Source organism: Ovis canadensis, chromosome 26 (genome assembly GCF_042477335.2).
Source record: "Ovis canadensis isolate MfBH-ARS-UI-01 breed Bighorn chromosome 26, ARS-UI_OviCan_v2, whole genome shotgun sequence".
Classification (NCBI taxonomy): Eukaryota; Metazoa; Chordata; class Mammalia; order Artiodactyla; family Bovidae; genus Ovis; species Ovis canadensis.
Window position 1 is genome coordinate 40,909,610 of NC_091270.1, and position 19,550 is coordinate 40,929,159.

Below are 19,550 nucleotides of genomic sequence, written 5' to 3' on the forward strand. Positions count from 1 at the left end.
GAACTATTTTTCAATGATCCAGCAGATGTTGGCAATTTGATCTCTGGTTCCTCTGCCTTCCTCAGCGATCAATGCAAAGAAATAGAGGAAAATAACAGAATGGGAAAGACTAGAGATCTCTTCAAAAAAAATTAGAGATACCAAGGGAACATTTCATGCAAGGTGGGCTTGATAAAGGACAGAAATGGTATGGACCTAACAGAAGCAGAAGATATTAAGAAGAGGTGGCAAGAATACACAGAACTGTACAGAAACAATCTTCATGACCCAGATAATCACGATGGTGTGAACACTCACTTAGAGCCAGACATCCTGGAATGTGAAGTCAAGTGGGCCTTAGAAAGCATCACTATGAACAAAGCTAGTGGAGGTGATGGAATTCCAGTTGAGCTATTTCAAATCCTGAAAGATGATGCTGTGAAAGTGCTGCACTCAATATGCCAGCAAATTTGGAAAACTCAGCAGTGGCCACAGGACTGGAAAAGGTCAGTTTTCATTCCAATCCCAAAGAAAGGCAATGCCAAAGAATGCTCAAACTACCGCACAATTGCACTCATCTCACATGCTAGTAAAGTAATACTCAAAATTCTCCAAGCCAGGCTTCAGCAATACGTGAATCGTGAACTTCCAGATGTTCAAGCTGGTTTTAGAAAAGGCAGAGGAAAAATGGCTGTTATACCTGCTCTGAAACAGCCTGAAAAAAATGCCCAGAGGGACCCAGGTGAAAAGGGATGGACTTGTTATTACTGTGGGAAGAAGGGGCATCTCAAGCTGGATTGCCCTCAAGTGTTTAAGCCTCCCCTGGCTCCATGTCTGGTCTGCAAGGACCACACTGGAAAAGAGACTGCCCTCCGAGGTATAGGTACCAGGGGTCAGACTCACAAGGCAAGCAGGACTGAGGGTGCCTGGGGGTCCCCGCACAAACTCCCATCCTAGCTACACCTGCAGAACCCTGGGTATTAATAACCGTGAGGGGCCAATCTGTCGATTTCTTTTGGACACTGGGGCAACTTTATATGGGCTCACTGAAGCCCCTGGTCCATTTTCCTCCTGATCCACTACTGAAATGGGAATGTCAGGACGAGCCAAACGCTATTATTTCAGTCATCCTTCATGCCGCAACTAGGATTCTGTGCTATTTTCTCGAGTTTCTAATTGTGCCAGAGTCTCCCCACTCCTTCTGGGGAGGGATATACTGAGCAAGGTCCAGGCCTCTGTTTTCATGAATATGGAACCTGCTCTTTTAACTAAAGAAAATGTAAATTCTATAGTGGGGGCTGATGAAAAAACTGTGGGTTGAGCACAAAATACTGTTCCTGTCGTTATCAAATTCAAAGACCCTCACTTATTTCAAAAGCTGCTGCCGCTAAGTCACGTCAGTCGTGTCCAACTCTGTGTGACCCCATAGATGGCAGCCCACCAGGCTCCCCCATCCCTGGGATTCTCCAGGCAAGAACACTGGAGTGGGTTGCCATTTCCTTCTCCAATGCATGAAAGTGAAAAGTGAAAGTGAAGTCGCTCAGTCCTGTCCGACTCTTAGCGACCCCATGGACTCTAGCCCACCAGGTTCCTCCGTCCATGGGATTCTCTAGGCAAGAGTACTGGAGTGGGTCGCCAGTGCCCACTAAAGCCTGAGATTAACAAAGAGTTAAAACCCATCATTGAAAATTTAAAGGAACGGGGCTATTAATTCCCTGTAACAGTCCTTACAACACTCCTATTTTGGGTGTGAAAAAAGTCAAATGATAAATGGAGACTTGTTCAAGATATGCAAATAAGTGCCTAATCCTTATACTTTGTCTGAAATTCCTCAACAAGCCAAATATGACTTTAAGACAATTGAGAGGATTCTTGGACATTACAGGCTATTGCCACATTTGGATTCCGGGTTATGGGGAATTTGCCCAGCCTTTATATAAACTTGAGACTCAGTAGGCCCAAACCAACAAGCTGGTTTGGTCCCCAGAGACTCAAAATGCTTTTAAGGCTATTCAAACTTCTCTCCTACAGGCTCCAACTCTGAGCTGTCCCACAGGATCAGAGTTTAGTTTGTTACTTAAAAAAGGCTATGGCCACATCGAATAAGGGTAACTGTTATTATTGTTTTACTAATGCCTAAAGCTCATAAGTTTACTAATGGGCAAAATCTTACTGTACTGACTTCTCATGATATAAGTGGGATCTTAAACTCTAAAGTTCAGAGCAACAATGCTCCACCTTTAAAGCTGCTGTAACTCAAGTGGTGTTGAAAGCTCTAGGAATAGAATATCACTTACACTGTTCCTGGAGACCCCAATCCTCAGGAAAGCTGAAAAGGCTAATGACATTTATTTAGAGGCATTTGTGTAAGCTAACTCAGGAAACACAAGACAGTTGGTTTAAAGTTTTACCCATACCTTTAATGAGGGCTTGAACTGCCCCTAAGAAAAAGGGACTGTCACTATGACAGACTGTTTTTGTGCACAGATATTTTCACAGATCCTGAAGCCTTAGAATTAACTATGTGACTCAGCTTTTAGCTTTTCAACAGACATTACTGGGAGGTTAACTCCTGACCCAGCCTTTGAGTCAAACAAGCTACTATTTGAGCCAGGAGCCAAGATGGGCCTGAGAATCTAGGTGGGCTTGCTTTTGCTGACTCCGAAAGTTATGAGTCTGCCCTTTGACCCTCAAGACAGCAACTTCCTGTCCTGGACTCATTCCTATGGTGCATTCCACAATCGGTCTAATTGCTGGCTCTGCGGAGCACTCCCCTCCTCATCAACTGAAGACTTCCCACGGTGGGTTTCTCTGCTTAAAGGAAAGGACTTCCTTCAACTCTGTGATGACATCTAACAATCCTAAGATGGACTGATGTAACTATGGACATAATGTGACTTTTCATTTTGGTTATGCTTTAACTTGGTTTAATAACTATTTTGCCTTACATCTGTAACTGTATAATGGGGTTTGTTTCTAACCATCTGAAAGCTTTTAAGTTATAAATGGTTGTTCAAGCTCCTACAAGTGCCACAATTTCCTCCAACTATTACTTGGGGCCCCTGGATCAAAGACCCTCAATATGAGGATTAGAAGAATATGTTGCCTCAACAATTGAGGGATGATGCCCCTCAACAGAAGGAAGTAGTTATGCAACAAAAATGACGCTCCTTTCCCATGGCAACATAATTCTCCTAAAAGAAAAGGGGGGAATGAGGGAGTCAATTCCTAGGCAGGTTGATAAGATGTTCAGGGACCCCCAAGGAGAGAAGGGCCTGGGGCTCTCAAGGAGGAGATAGTGTTAGTTGCTGAGTCATGTCCAACTCTTTGCAACCCCATGGAATGCAGCCTGCCAGGCTTCTCTGTCCATGGGATTCTCCAGGCAAGAATACTGGAGTGGGTTGTCATTTCCATCTCCAGGGGATCTTCCCAACCTAGGGATTGAACCAGGGTCTCCTGCATTGCAGGCAGATTCTTTACTATCTGAGCCACCAGATAATCCTCAAGGAGGAAATAGGGGTCTGGAATTCTCAAGGAAGAGAAAAGGACAAACATCTTTTTTTCCCTTTCTACATTTCTTAATCTTAATAACATACAACATTTTTTTTCTTTAAGCCCAGAACTGATAATTACACAACAAACAACTCAGTTTAAACTCTGTACTAAGGATTCAGTTCAGTTCAGTTCACTCACTCAGTCGTGTCCAACTCTTTGCGACCCCATGAATCGCAGTACGCCAGGCCTCCCTGTCCATCACCAACGCCTGGAGTTCACTCAAACTCACGTCCATCAAGTCGGTGATGAAATCCAGCCATCTCATCCTCTGCCGTCCCCTTCTCCTCCTGCCCCCAATCCCTCCCAGCATCAGAGTCTTTTCCAATGAGTCAACTCTTCACATGAGGTGGCCAAAGTACTGGAGTTTCAGCTTTAGCATCATTCCTTTCAAAGAAATCCCAGGGCTGATCTCCTTCAGAATGGACTGGTTGGATCTCCTTGCAGTCCAAGGGACTCTCAAGAGTCTTCTCCAACACCACAGTTCAAAAGCATCAATTCTTCGGCACTCAGCTTTCTTCACAGTCCAACTCTCACATCCATACATGACCACTGGAAAAACCATAGCCTTGACTAGATGGACTTTAGTTGGCTTTTGAATATGCTATCTAGTTTGGTCATAACTTTCCTTCCAAGGAGTAAGCGCATTTCATGGCTGCAGTCACAATCTGCAGTGATTTTGGAGTCCAAAAAAATAAAGTCTGACACTGTTTCCACTGTTTCCCCAGCTATTTCCCATGAAGTGATGGGACCAGATGCCATGATCTTCATTTTCTGAATGTTGAGCTTTAAGCCAGCTTTTTCACTCTCCTCTTTCACTTTCATCAAGAGGCTTTTTAGTTCCTCTTCACTTTCTGCCATACGGGTGGTGTCATCTGCATATCTGAGGTTCTTGATATTTCTCCCGGCAATCTTGATTCCAGCTTGTGCTTCTTCCAGCCCAGCATTTCTCATGATGTACTCTGCATAGAAATTAAATAAGCAGGGTGACAATATACAGCCTTGACGTACTCCTTTTCCTATTTGGAACTAGTCTGTTGTTCCATGTCCAGTTCTAATTGTTGCTTCCTGACTTGCATATAGATTTCTCAAGAGGCAGGTCAGGTGGTCTGGTATTCCCATCTCTTTCAGAATTTTCCACAGTTTATTGTGATCCACACAGTCAAAGGCTTTGGCATAGTCAATAAAGCAGAAATAGATGTTTTTCTGGAACTCTCTTGCTTTTTCCATGATCCAGCGGATGTTGGCAATTTGATCTCTGGTTCCTCTGCCTTTTCTAAAACCAGCTTAAACATCAGGAAGTTCACGGTTCACATATTGCTGAACCTGGCTTGGAGAATTTTGAGCATTACTTTACTAGCATGTGAGATGAGTGCAATTGTGTGGTAGTTAACAATGTATCCTGCTTGAGGATAGTTTCTCCTTCCTGAAAATCTTCTGGCTAATCCTGTTATCTTAAAATGTACATTATGGGAGTGGGTCTAGTAAGATCTTCACAACCTTGAGACATACTTTTGATTTAGTGTAATAACTAATTTAAAAAGTATATAACTCCCTTGCTAACACTAGCAAGGGGGGCATTCTCTGTGCCCCTTCTGATGTCTGTGTCAGAAGCTTTCTCTGCCACTTTTCTTATTTTAATAAAACTCTACTATACAAAAGCTCTTGAGTGATCAAACCTGGTCTCTGGTCTGGAAGGTAAATCTTCAGAGATCACGAATCAGACACCATTCACTGTAAGCTATCAGTTACGTGCTGCTTAGTACCCTAGATGCACTGGCCTTGGAGCACTCACAACATTGTGTTCACATCTGCTGATGAATCTGTCTCCCCCACCAGACCATAAACCCTCAATGTTTAGAGCCAGGTCCAATGCATCTTGATAATCACTGCCTGGCATGGCACCTGGCACCTAGAAAACACTTTTGTGCCTATAGGGGCCCAGGTCTACTGAGTAAAGTCATCTAGATATCAATCACTAAAAGCAATGGTAGAGAATAATTGCCCTCTCACAATACCAAGTAGCAGGAACTATGCAAATTCAGTTTATTGTCACATGGGAAAAAAAGCCGGGGGGGCTTCATATCACCTGATTTTCCAAAGCCCTGTGATCATTTTCTATTGCTGCTGTAACAATTAACAACCTTAATTCTATCTGCAATCTTGAATCCACTTTGCCATGTAAGGTAACATATTCACAGGTCCCAGGGGTCAGGGCATGGCTATATTTGGGGTGCTATTATTTGGCCTACTACAAGCCCCAAATATAGACAGAAAAATAAATGTTGGATTGTTCTATGCTTTCTCTGACATAGGGCCTTTTATCTGTTGGGTTGGCTTTTTCTCTCTCAGGTTATAGGTCCTTCTCATGTATTTGGTGACTTATTATGTAAGCTCATCTTCTCTTGGAGATTGCAGCAAACATTCACTGACTTGAGGAACTATGGCTGTGTGGGTTTCCCTTGAGGCTATGGTTTCTCAGGCTCTGTGGTTTCTCAACAGGCTCTGTGGTTTCTCAGTATTGTGGGCAGAATCTTTGGAGGGAGAAACATGCAAACTTCCACATTGAGGATCCTTCCTTTGCAGAATCTGCACCTCCTCTACATCATGACTGCATCCAGAAGGGAAGATTTCAATCTTCTCTTCCAGTTTTCAAGTTTATTAGACCTTCCTTTACGACACAATGAAAAAAGACATATGAGAGAGTAAAGATCAACATTAGCAGGTGAAAAGGAACCTACGTGTAATTGGGCAGGCAAAACCAGTCCTGTCTCCCAGGTAACCTTTAATGTCTCATACCAGAGGCCTTCTCCAGTTTTTGATAATAAGGGCTGACATTTACATAGCATTTAGCAAGTGCCAGAAGCTGTTCTAAGCAACTTGGCATACATTAACTCATTTATTTCTCCCAACTCTTAATATCCCCACCTTGCAGACGGGTTTACAGATATTGAATAACTTCTGGATTATTCAATGTTTTATTCTGAGCAACGTCAAAACAAAGACAAGATATGAAAGAATGGGCAACAGCCAGAGAAACTGCACGCACAACACCATTTAGCTCAAACAGCTTCTACTCATTTATTTCCTTCAACCAGCCAAACAATGCAAGCAGGCAAGAGGAGAAGTGGGTGGAATCCTGTTCCAGGATGGAGTAGTGCCTTTTACTCCCTTCAGTCAGTTCAGTCGCTCAGTCACGTCTGACTCTCTGCGACCCCATGAATTGCAGCACACCAGGCCTCCCTGTCCATCACCAACGCCTGGAGTTCACTCAAACTCATGTCCATTGAGTCGGTGATGCCATCCAGCCATCTCATCCTCTGTTGTCCCCTTTTCCTCCTGCCTCCAATCCCTCCCAGCATCAGAGTCTTTTCCAATGAGTCAACTCTTCACATGAGCTGGCCAAAGTACTGGAGTTTCAGCTTCAGCATCATTCCTTCCAAAGAACACCCAAGGCTGATATCTTTTAGAATGGACTGGTTGGATCTCCTTGCAGTCCAAGGCACTCTCAAGAGTCTTCTCCAACACCACAGTTCAAAAGCATCCATTCTTCAGCACTCAGCTTTCTTCACAGTCCAACTCTCGCATCCATACATGACCACTGGAAAAATCATAGCCTTGACTAGACAGATCTTTGTTGGCAAAGTAATGTCTCTGCTTTTCAATATGCTATCTAGGTTGGTCATAACTTTTCTTCCAAGGAGAAAGTGTCTTTTAATTTCATGGCTGCAGTCACCATCTGCAGTGATTTTGGAGCCCAGAAAAATAAAGTCTGACACTGTTTCCACTGTTTCCCCAGCTATTTCCCATGAAGTGATGGGACCAGAGGCCATGATCTTCGTTTTCTGAATGTTGAGTTTTAAGTCAACTTTTTCACTCTCCTCTTTCACTTTCATCAAGAGGCTTTTTAGTTCTTCTTCACTTTCTGCCATAAGAGTGGTGTCATCTGCATATCTGAGGTTATTGATATTTCTCCCTGCAATCTTGATTCCAGCTTGTGCTTCTTCCAGCCCAGCGTTTCTCATGACGTACTCTGCATAGAAGTTAAATAAGCAGGGTGACAATATACAGCCTTGACATACTCCTTTTCCTATTTGGAACCAGTTTGTTGTTCCATGTCCAGTTCTAACTGTTGGTTCCTGACCTGCATATAGATTTCTCAAGAGGCCAGTCAGGTGGTCTGGTATTCCCATCTCTTTCAGAATTTTCCACAGTTTATTGTGATCCACACAGTCAAAGGCTTTGGCATAGTCAATAAAGCAGAAATAGATGTTTTTCTGGAACTCTCTTGCTTTTTCGATGATCCAGCAGATGTTGGCAATTTGATCTCTGGTTCCTCTGCCTTTTCTAAAACCAGCTTGAACATCTGGAAGTTCATGGTCTACATATTGCTGAAGCCTGGCTTGGAGAATTTTGAGCATTACTTTACTAGCATGTGAGATGAGTGCAATTGTGCGGTAGTTTGAGCATTCTTTGGCATTGCCTTTCTTTGGGATTGGAATGAAAACTGGCCTTTTCCAGTCCTGTGGCCACTGCTGAGTTTTCCAAATTTGCTGACATATTGAGTGCAGCACTTTCACAGCATCATCTTTCAGGATTTGAAATAGCTCAACTGGAATTCCATCACCTCCACTAGCTTTGTTCATAGTGATGCTTTCTAAGGCCCACTTGACTTCACATTCCAGGATGTCTGGCTCTAGGTGAGTGTTCCCACCATCGTGATTATCTGGGTCATGAAGATCGTTTTTGTACAGTTCTGTGTATTCTTGCCACCTCTTCTTAATATCTTCTGCTTCTGTTAGGTCCCTACCATTTCTGTCCTTTACTGAGCCCATCTTTGCATGAAATGTTCCCTTGGTATCTCTAATTTTCTTAAAGAGATCTCTAGTCTTTCCCATTCTGTTGTTTTCCTCTATTTCTTTGCACTGATCGTTGAGGAAAGCTTTCTTATCTCTCCTTGCTATTCTTTGGAACTCTGCATTCAAATGGGCATATCTTTCCTTTTCTCCTTTGCTTTTTGCTTCCCTTCTTTTCAAAGCTTTTGTAAGGCCTCCTCAGACAGCCATTTTGCTTTTTTGCATTTGTTTTTCTTGGGTGGGTCTTGATTCCTGTTTCCTGTACAATGTCATGAACCTCCATCCACAGTTCATCAGGCACTCTGTCTATCAGATCTAGTCCCTTAAATCTATTTCTCACTTCCACTGTATAATCATAAGGGATTTGATTTAGGTCATATCTGAATGGTCTAGTGGTTTTCCTAACTTTCTTCAATTTAAATCTGAATTTAGCAATAAGGAGTTCATGATCTGAGCCACAGTCAGCTCCTGGTCTTGTTTTTGCTGACTGTATAGAGCTTCTCCATCTTTGCCTGCAAAGAATATAATCAGTATGATTTCAGTGTTGACCAGCTGGTGATGTCCATGTGTAGAGTCTTCTCTTTTGTTGTTGGAAGAGGGTGTTTGCTATGGCCAGTGCATTCTCTTGGCAAAACTCTATTAGCCTTTGCCCTGCTTCATTCCGTATTCCAAGGCCAAATTTGCTGGTTACTCCAGGTGTTTCTTGACTTCCTACTTTTGCATTCCAGTCCCCTAGAATCAAAAGGACAGCTTTTTAGTTCTAAAAGGTCTTGTAGGTCTTCATAGAACCGTTCAGCTTCAGCGTCTTCAGTGTTACTGGTTGGAGCATAGACTTGGATTACTGTGATACTGAATGGTTTGCCTTGGAAATGAACAGAGATCATTCTGTTGTTTTTGAGATTGCATCCAAGTACTGCATTTCGGACTCTTTCGTTGACCATGATGGCTACTCCATTTCTTCTAAGGGATTCCTGCCCGCAGTAGTAGATATAATGGTCATCTGAGTTAAATTCACCCATTCCAGTCCATTTTAGTTTGCTGATTCCTAGAATGTTGATGTTCACTCTTGCCATCTGCTGTTTGACCACTTCCAATTTGCCTTGATTCATGGACCTAACATTCGAGGTTCTATGCAATATTGCTCTTTACAGCATCGGACCTTGCTTCTATCATCAGTCACATCCACAACTGGGTATTGTTTTTGCTTTGGCTCCATCCCTTCATTCTTTCTAGAGTTATTTCTCCACTGATCTCCAGTAGCATATTGGGTACCTACTGACCTGGGGAGTTCCCCTTTCAGTATCCTATCATTTTGCCTTTTCATACTGTTCATGGGGTTCTCAAGGCAAGGATACTGAAGTGGTTTGCCATTCCCTTCTCCAGTGGACCACATTCTGTCAGACCTCTCCACCATGACCCGCCCGTCTTGGGTGGCCCTACAGGGCATGGCTTAGTTTCATTGAGTTAGACAAGGCTGTGTTCCGTGTGATTAGACTGACTAGTTTTCTGTGTTTATGGTTTCAGTGTGTCTGCCCTCTGATGCCCTCTCACAACACTTACCGTCTTACTTGGGTTTCTCTTACCTGGGACATATGGTATCTCTTCACGGCTGCTCCAGCAAAGTGCAGCTGCTGCCCGTACCTTGGACGAGGGGTATCTCCTCACTGCCGCCCCTCCTGACCTTGAACATGGAGCAGTTCCTCTTGGCCCTCCTGCATCCGCACAGCCACCTCTCCACGGATGTGGGGGACTCCCTTGGGTGCCACTACTTATTCTTGCAGAATGAATATTCATCAAGACTTGGCTGGCTAGCACACTGTTCTGATTAGGGAGGCTAAGCCCTCAGGCTTTGCCTCACAATCTATCAGTCTGCAGCAGCATCAGCCGTATTCTGATTGCTGTGCTGTGCTTAGTAGCTCAGTCCTGTCTGACTCTGTGTGACCCTATGGACTGTAGCCTGCCAGGCTCTTGTGTCCATGGGGATTCTCCAGGCAAGATTACTGGAGTGAGTGGCCATGCCCTCCTCCAGGGGCTCTTCCCAACCCAGAGATTGAACCCAGGTCTCCCACACTGCAGGCAGATCCTTTACCATCTGAGCAACTGCTGCTGCTGCTGCTGCTGCTAAGTCACTTCAGTCGTGTCCAACTCTGTGCAACCCCATGGATGGCAGCCCACCAGGCTCCCCCGTCCGTGGGATTCTCCAGGCAAGAACACTGGAGTGGGTTGCCATTTCCTTCTCCAATGCATTAAAGTGAAAAGTGAAAGTGAAGTCACTCAGTCGTGTCCGACTCTTAGTGACCCCATGGACTGCAGCCCACCAGGCTCCTTCACCCATGGGATTTTCCAGGCAAGAGTACTGGAGTGGGGTGCCATTGCCTTCTCCATCTGAGCCACTAGGGAAGCCCAAAGTTACATAGGCCATTACGTCATTACATATGCATTATTATATATAGTTATATCATAGTTACATCATTTCCACATCAATATATTCCAGAACTTTGGAGAACTTTCCTAAACATGTTTATGACTTTGGAAGTTTTTCTAAACGTATTTATGACCTTGGGAACTTTTCTAAACTTGTTTATGACCAGGTGTTTATCTTTTTTGAGTGAGAAAGCCATGTGCTAATCCTTCATGGGGAATATATGTTCGATTTTAATCACTTTTGGAAATAATGTTTAGAAGAAATGCTTTGGGAAAGCTAGTTTACCATTTTTAAAGTACAGCAATTAGATTTTTATTTATCCTTGTTAAAATGTAGATTATCCTTTAATCACACACAGCTAGTTAGTGACAAAGTTAGGATTCACATTCAAGCAGTCTAAATGCAGAATCCCCATGTTTAACTACTGTCTAATATGGTCCTTCTGTCATCAATGCCCATGATGCCAGAAGCCCAGATTTCTCTATGAAGGTATTACTCCTAAGCTGAGAGAATTTTTAACTGAAGTTTTATCCAGAAACCCAGGAGAATCTTTTTTTCTAAAGCTATAGGTGAACACGGCCTGGAACTAACAGTTCCTTGTTCCACTCAATACTACTCCCAAGTGTACAGTTCATACCCGGAGAAAATCCAGTTCATCAGAGGGCAGACAATGGATGTCTTGTGAGCAACATCCAGAGGACATTAAAAAGATAAAAAGCAACTGAAAATTTTAATGGTGGATGGGGGGAGGGGGGCAGAGGGGATGCTAATAAACTAATATATAGGGAATCTTTAAATTATTATAATTTTCCTCCCTTGTAATAAGTTGCTTTACCTAATAAAATTTTCTCTGGCACAATGTGGTTAGCATGACTGCAGCTGTTAGAATTATTGTTCACCTATCAGTTCAATTCAGTCACTCAGTCATGCTATTTCAAATCCTAAAAGATGATGCTGTGAAAGTGGTGCACTCAATATGCCAGCAAATTTGGAAAACTAAGCAGTGGCCACAGGACTGGAAAAGGTCAGTTTTCACTCCAATCCCAAAGAATGCTCAAATTACCGCACAATTGCACTCATCTTACACTCAAAGTGATGCTCAAAATTGTTCACCTATAGCTTTAGAAAAAAAGATCCTCCTGGGTTTCTGGATAAAACTTCAGCTAAAAAATCTCTCAGCTTAGTAGTAATACCTTCATAGAGAAATCTGGGCTTCTGGCATCATGGGTATCGATGACAGAAGGACAACATTATCTTCTTCTAAGGCCCAGGTGAGGAAATGGCACTGTCTCAGCCAAAAGACAACTTTAGTTTACGCTGTGGTTGCAGAGGAAGCAATGCAGAGAGCACTGAAGAATAAGTGGACTTAGTACATAGAAGACGCTGCCAGTGAACCTGGATCTGGAGCAGATCAGTGGGGAGATATGGACAGAATAAACACACCAAGTCTAATGGCAATAAAGACACCGCACAAGTTCATGACTATGTAATTTACAAAGCTTATCCTATGGGGACAAAAATGAACATCACAACACTGTCCTGAAAATGAGTGACCTTTTAATTGGTGGCTCTTCTGTGTCAGCAATATGGTTAAGAGAGAGTGCTATGTGCTCACAATTTTATACCACTTGGACATGAATTTTCTGAAAACATTTTTGAAAATAAGATGCTATACAACTATGATACTCAACAACAGTTACTGGAGATAGTGAGGGGCTGGGCGGGATCTTCAATTTTCAGAAGAAACAATTAAACCTGATTTTCTCTGTTTAAGATTCTTGTTACATGTAAAATGGTGATATTTATTCCCAGTCAGTATCTTTGCCATAAAGGAAATTGTGGGGTGAGTGCTATCAATAGTGGCTATTAACACATTATGTACGACACACAAGAGCAAGAAACTAAAAACCAAAATATCCTTACAAAACACCCTGATCTTTTAATCCTCTCGACAATACTACAATACAATCAGAATTTTAGAATGACACAGCTGAAGCCTATCTACCAAGACTAGCCAGCTAGCCAGCTAATCACCAGAGATGTGATTCGAGCCCAGGGTTGCTTTACTATAAGCTTTGATTTTTTTTTTCATAAGGGTACAGTGCATCCCTCATGGAACTGTGTTTAGCTATAAACACAATTATAGATATCAGGTAATGATAGCTGCTCTTTCATGTTTAGAACTCAACATTAGTCCATACAAACCCAAACCTTATAAATACTTAATGTTAAGCACTTTTACTACTTTCCAGTGAAGGGGAAAAAAATTGCAATTGATTGAATGCATTTTCAGACACAGTTTACCAGTAGAATAGTTTCAGGCAATTCAACCTTTTTTTAAAAAAATCTCTATCCAGCAGAAACTTTTAAATTTATTTTGTACAGATAAACAGACATACTAGATGCATTTTGAATTAGGGTGAACATTACTATGAGTAATGTTTGCTGCTGCTGCTGCTAAGTCACTTCAGTCGTGTCTGACTCTGTGCGACCCCAGAGACGGCAGCCCACCAGGCTCCCCCATCCCTGGGATTCTCCAGGCAAGAACACTGGAGCGGGTTGCCATTTCCTTCTCCTAGCAGTAGCAGATGCATTTTGAATTAGGGTGAACATTACTATGAGTAACTGGAATTCAGTGTAGCAGGTGACATAATTCCTGTGTTCCCATTTAGGGACAGGGTCACAGTAAACGGGGCAAAGGGGAGTTATGGACACCTAATGCAACATGTTGATTCACCAACTCCTCAATGCCACCCTGTGCTGTCCATTAAGATTCAAAACCAGGAGAATGTGTGCTGTGAACAGATTTTAGTTACACTGAGGGAAGTTTTTCTATCCAGTCACACATTTGCTTATGTGAACAATGGCACAAATTTATAAAACAAATGGATAATGTATTATAATCTGTAACCACAGACTAGATGGCAATAAATGTCACTCATAACATTAATTATGTTTTTGACCTTATTGTATTCAATGGTAGTCATAAATAAACTTACCTACTTATTTGGATGGGAACGTTAGCATCACACTAATTACACTGAATAATGAACATGCGAAAAACCAGTTTATCATGCGGTTTAACATTCTGCAAAGTGCAATTTCTACCTGACCCATCTAAATCTTAGGAATTTCTTAAGACACAGACTCTCCATCTATGTCCACTCTCTTGGAATAATGCTATTTTTCTAAATTTCCATAATGCCTCAGTTCAGTTCAGTGACTCAGTCGTGTCCAACTCTTTGCAACCCCAAGAATTGCAACACACCAGGCCTCCCTGTCCATCACCATCTCCCGGAGTTCCCTCAGACTCACGTCCATCGAGTCGGCGATGCCATCCAGCCATCTCATCCTCTGTTGTCCCCTTTTCCTCCTGCCCCCAATTCCTCCCAGCATCAGAGTCTTTTCCAATGAGTCAACTCTTCGCATGAGGTGGCCAAAGTACTGGAGTTTCAGCTTTAGCATCATTCCTTCCAAAGAACACCCAGGACTGATCTCCTTTAGAATGGACCGGTTGGATCTCCTTGCAGTCCAAGGGACTCTTAAGAGTCTTCTCCAACACCACAGTTTAAATGCATCAATTCATCAGCGCTCAGTTTTCTTCACAGTCCAACTCTTGCATCCATACATGACCACTGGAAAAACCATAGCCTTGACTAGACAGACCTTTGTTGGCAAAGTAATGCTTCTACTTTTAAAGAAGAAGCAGGAAATGGAGACCTTAATGAGATGATCCAAATCATTGATACATTTCTTTTGATGGTAGGCAATAAAAAAAGGAAGGTATAGGCAGAGGAAAGAGAAAGAATTTGCTGAAGAATGGCTTCTGAAGGTGAGTGATGGGTGCAGCAAGCTGGTTTTTTATCTTAGTTGGGGAACGAGAGGGAAGAAGGATGAGAGGGATAGAGAAGGTCAGCTAAAAAGAATTCAAAAGAAAGGAACATGTTTGTAATTATTTCAGTCAAGTTTAAGGTGAGAAATGAAAGCACAGAGATAACAGAATAGAAAAAAAACACATAATTTTAGTAGTTAACATTTATTGAACTATTAATTCTATTTTGTAGAGGGGAACCTAAGACACAGAGGGGTTAAATAGCTTGCCCAAATCTACACAGCTCGTTCTTGGCAGAGCCTGAATTTCAATCCTTGCAATCCGAACTTCTATTTTAAAATGAAGTACTTAACGAAGCACATAAAGTGAGAACTCTCATAGAGAGGTGATATAGAGACCAAGGGATTAACTGGGAGGGGGAGAAGGCCGCATTAAAAAAAATTTTTTTTTAACCAGTGGGCTAATTATATGTGTTGTATGTTAGTCGCTCAGTCGTGTCCGACTCTTTGCGACCCCATGGACTGTAGCCCACCAGGCCTCCTCTGTCCATGAGATTCTCCCGGCAAGAATACTGGAGTGGGTTGCCATTCCCTTCTCTAGGGGATCTTTCTGACCCAGGAATCGAACCTGTCTCCTGCACTGCAGGCAGATCTTTACCATCTGAGCCACAAGGGAAGCAGACAGAACACTTTGTATATGCTAGCTCATTTAATTCCACTAACAATTCTGTTCGATAGATACTAGCTCAGTTTTCAGACAGGGGCACTTGACATTTGATAAACGACACATACCTTGCACAGAGTTCCATCTCAATAGCAGGTTCTGCAGCAAGACAAGGAAGACTGAAGGAGACTTGGCAACAGAACGGAACAGGGCAAGGTAAGCAGGTTCAAAATGAGAAATGCAGGAAAAGTTTCTCACTTAAGTCTAGGCTAGTTCGTTTTCAAATCTCCCCCGTCAGCCCGCGAAGGCGTCACAAAGCCCGCCCCTCGGAGGCGAGGCCACGCCCCCTTCCGCGGAGGGGCTCGGAGCTCCCAAGACTTCCCTCCCACCCTTTGACCCCGCCCACTCCTCCCAGCATCATTTCCTGTGCGCTGGGCGCTAATTGGCCCGGCAGTCGGAAGTGAGGGCGGGCGGTGGGGCCGTTGCCGCAGTGACAGAGCTGGGGGAGTCCGAAGATGGCGGCGTCGCGTCGCTCTCAGCATCATCACCACCATCATCAACAACAGCTCCAGCCCGCCCCAGGGGCTTCGGCGCCGCCGCCGCCACCTCCCCCCCCACTCAGCCCGGGCCTGGCCCCTGGGACCACCCCGGCCTCCCCTACGGTGGGCGGCCTGGCTCCGTTCGCCTCCCCGAGGCACGGCCTAGCGCTGCCGGAGGGGGATGGCAGTCGGGATCCGCCCGACAGGCCCCGATCCCCGGACCCGGTTGACAGTGCCAGCTGTTGCAGTCCCACGAGCACAATCTGTACGGTTGCCGCCGCTCCTGTGGTCCCGGCGGTTTCTGCCTCATCTGCTGTCGGGGTCGCTCCCAACCCAGCCGGCGGCGGCAGTAACAATTCACCGTCGTCCTCTTCTTCCCCGACTTCTTCCTCCTCTTCCTCTCCATCCTCCCCCGGATCGAGCTTGGCGGAGAGCCCCGAGGCGGCCGGAGTTAGCACCACAGCACCATTGGGGCCTGGGGCTGCGGGCCCGGGGCCAGGGGTCCCAGCAGTGAGCGGGGCCCTGCGGGAACTGCTGGAGGCCTGTCGCAATGGGGACGTGTCCCGGGTAAAGAGACTGGTGGACGCGGCGAACGTGAATGCTAAGGACATGGCCGGCCGGAAGTCTTCTCCCCTGCACTTCGCTGCAGGTCAGAGACTTTTTGAATTGTTTATTAAGGGTTTTGGTGTTTGGCACTGGGGTCCGGGTAGGGAAAGAAAACGAATTATGATGATGGGAACGATGGGGGCGTGGTGATGATGCCTCAGTACTTCTCGGGAAGCCTTGAGGTTCCTTTTTTTAGGTGGTGCCAGGGTGACGGGGGCGTGGTAGGGGAACGTGTGAGTCCCTTTTTAGTTTGCACAGTGATCCTCGTTCTCATCCCCTGCCTCCCTTAGTGGTCGTCTCAGGACATGGATATACTTAAACTTTTTCAGTTCTGAGTGTGTCGGAATAAAATTAGATCTGAGTAGTGTTAGAGTAGTTTTGTCGTGTGTTGGCTCATTTCCTTTTTACAGGAGTAATGTCGCATGAGGACAAACTAGACCAAGAGAAGTTTAATAAAACTCAACAAGTGTTAAGTAGCTATCGTAACCTTATAATTAATATAAGAGACTTAAATGAAGTTAGTGAAACTTTCTCCCCTTTTGAGGTAGTGTAGTCCGATTGGGCAGATCAAAATGTTCCTATGTGAAACAACTGGAGAAGAATATTTGGATGCATTATGTGATGGCAGAAGAAAAGGCTTTGAAGTTCTGGCAACTGCTGTCTGTTGCTTGTGTAACAGATAATTTACCTTGTCTCAGTAGCCTCCATCTCCTCATGGGCAAAAATGTATATGGGGATTGTGTGAGGATTTCCTGAGAGGTATCTGGGACCTAAGTTCTCCCGCGAAAATACTTATTCTTAAAACCTGGACCACTGCACACTTTTTTTTTTTTAAAGCAAGTAATTATTATCTTTTAAAAACAGATAGTATGTTTTTATATAAACTACAGGGAAATTTTAAAAAGGATCATAATCTCATTGCCTAGATACCTCCTATTGACATTAAAAAAATAAAGATGATAAGGTTATATACCTTAGGAATGTTACATTAGAAATGTATATATTGTATGTACATTCATATAGTACAGAAATAAATGAAAAAGCATCACACATAAACATCAAAGATCATACTCTGAAGATAACTTCTGTTAAGTTTCATGCTTTATTTCTAATATATACCACTCTTTGAGTTTGTTCTGTTAATGTAAAGCATATGTTGAGAACTTAATGTATTGTTTATCAGAACTCGGAAAATATTTTTATCCTCATTTACAGATGACAAAAGTGAAGCGTGTACAGCTTAGATAATCCTAAATTCACATAAGAAGTAGTGGAACCTGAATTTAAACTTAGTTTGATTTTGGAATGTGTGAAGTCCAGGTTAAACAATTATACTTGGTTTAAGATCACTTTTCAATTTGTGGGTAATTTTTATGGAGTTTTCACTTTGGCAGTGTTTGGGGAGAAGAAGTAATTGGGGGCATATATACTCCAAGAGTAGTGTTCACACATTTTTTTTTTTTTTGCAGCCCATACTTAGCAATAAATTTTATGTTGTAACATGCAGAGTGAATCAAAAGTTTCAGTAAACAGTTCTTTGCCTTGCTACATGTGTTGTACTCTGATATTTTATATCCTAATCCATTTCCTGTCTTGCAAATGCTGTTTGTGATCCCATTAATGAGTCATGGTCAGCAATGTGAGAAATACAGGAAATCATTATTAGATCGCTGGGAATGTGGACGCTACTGTTAGGAAAGATTGAGGGCAGGAGGAGAATGGGGCGACAGAGGGTGAGAGGGTTGGATGGCATCATCGACACAATAGACTTGAGTTTGAGCAGACTCCAGGAAATAGTGAAGGACAAGGAAGCCTGACATGCTGCAGTCTATAGGGTCGCAAAGAGTCAGACATGGCTTAGCAGCTGAACAACAACTATTAGGAATGTAGTGAATTGAATCAAAATCAGGCTCCCATTTAAGTAGACAGATGCTCACAAGTGTTGCTTACTTTAGATGAAATAATTTCTTTTTTTTAGGCAGGATGAAAGATCTGTAATAAATAAAGCAAGACTGCCTTTGTAAACTTTGTTCCAAATTTGACTATTATAACATGTTGTTTCACAAATCTTGTCATTTTTCATCATACTGCATTGTAAGTAATCACTTGCAGATATTACATTAATTTTTGTAATATTTAGAATTAGTTGCACACAAAATAGTGCTTATCTCCCAAGTCACATCTTCTTTTTGCCGCAGTAGTTATTTTTTGTTCTGTTTTAGAGTTTTTGTGTACCCAGCTAAGCTAAAAGACAACCAGTGAAACAGTCCTGTAATTATGTTGTAGTTATGAGACCCTAATCTTGAAGTGGCTTATTTAGGGAAAAAAAATAATCTGTTTTAGTTCCGTGTGGAAAAGGGAACAAAAACAGTGAAACTCTCTATGGTTTAAAAGCATAACACTCTAGTCAATTTACTGTGTTTCATGTTTGTGTTCATAGCATTAAAGCTTTGTTTAATCTAGTCTTCTTCATGCATAGGCTGGGTAATTAAAAGTGATTGTCAGTTGACTATTACTTGATTGGAATGCTAGTCACTGAATGTCATGGAAGAGCTGTTTTAAAGATAGGAAATTGGTACGATGCCTTGGATGGAAAGATTTAAAAATTGTAGTTCCAGTGTTCCACAAATCTTTCATTAACTTAAGATGCGAAAGTCACTCAGTCGTGTCCAGCTCTTTGGGACCCTATGGACTTTACAGAACCCCATGGAATTCTCCAGGCCAGAATACTGGAGTGGTTAGCCTTTCCCTTCTCCAGGGGATCTTCCCAACCCAGGGATTGAACCCAGGTCTCCCACGTTGCAGGTAGATTCTTTACCAGCTGAGCCACAAGGGAAGCCCAAGAATGCTGGAGTGGGTAGCCTATCCCTTCTCCAGCTGATCTTCCTGACACAGAAATTAGAACGGGATCTCCTGCATTGTAGGCGGATTCTTTACCAAGTGAGCTGATAGCTTATCATGCTGCTGCTGCTGCTGCTGCTGCTGCTGCTGCTAAGTCGCTTCAGTCGTGTCTGACTCTGTGCGACCCCATAGACGGCAGCCCACCAGGCTCCCCCATCCCTGGGATTCTCCAGGCAAGAACACTGGAGTGGGTGATA

General features: G+C 43.2%; 1 protein-coding gene across 2 annotated transcripts in view; it reads left to right on the top strand.

Annotated features, from left to right (window-relative positions):
- The first annotated feature begins 12,355 nt into the window (after positions 1–12,355).
- TNKS (tankyrase) overlaps positions 12,356–19,550 on the top strand; it is a 156,624-nt gene continuing 149,429 nt past the window's right edge. For both annotated transcript variants that reach the window (XM_069572852.1, XM_069572853.1), the window contains exon 1: positions 12,356–16,495. In XM_069572852.1, the coding sequence (XP_069428953.1) occupies positions 15,823–16,495 (673 nt within the window). In that variant the 5' untranslated portion in view covers positions 12,356–15,822. The remainder of the gene's footprint in view (positions 16,496–19,550) is intronic.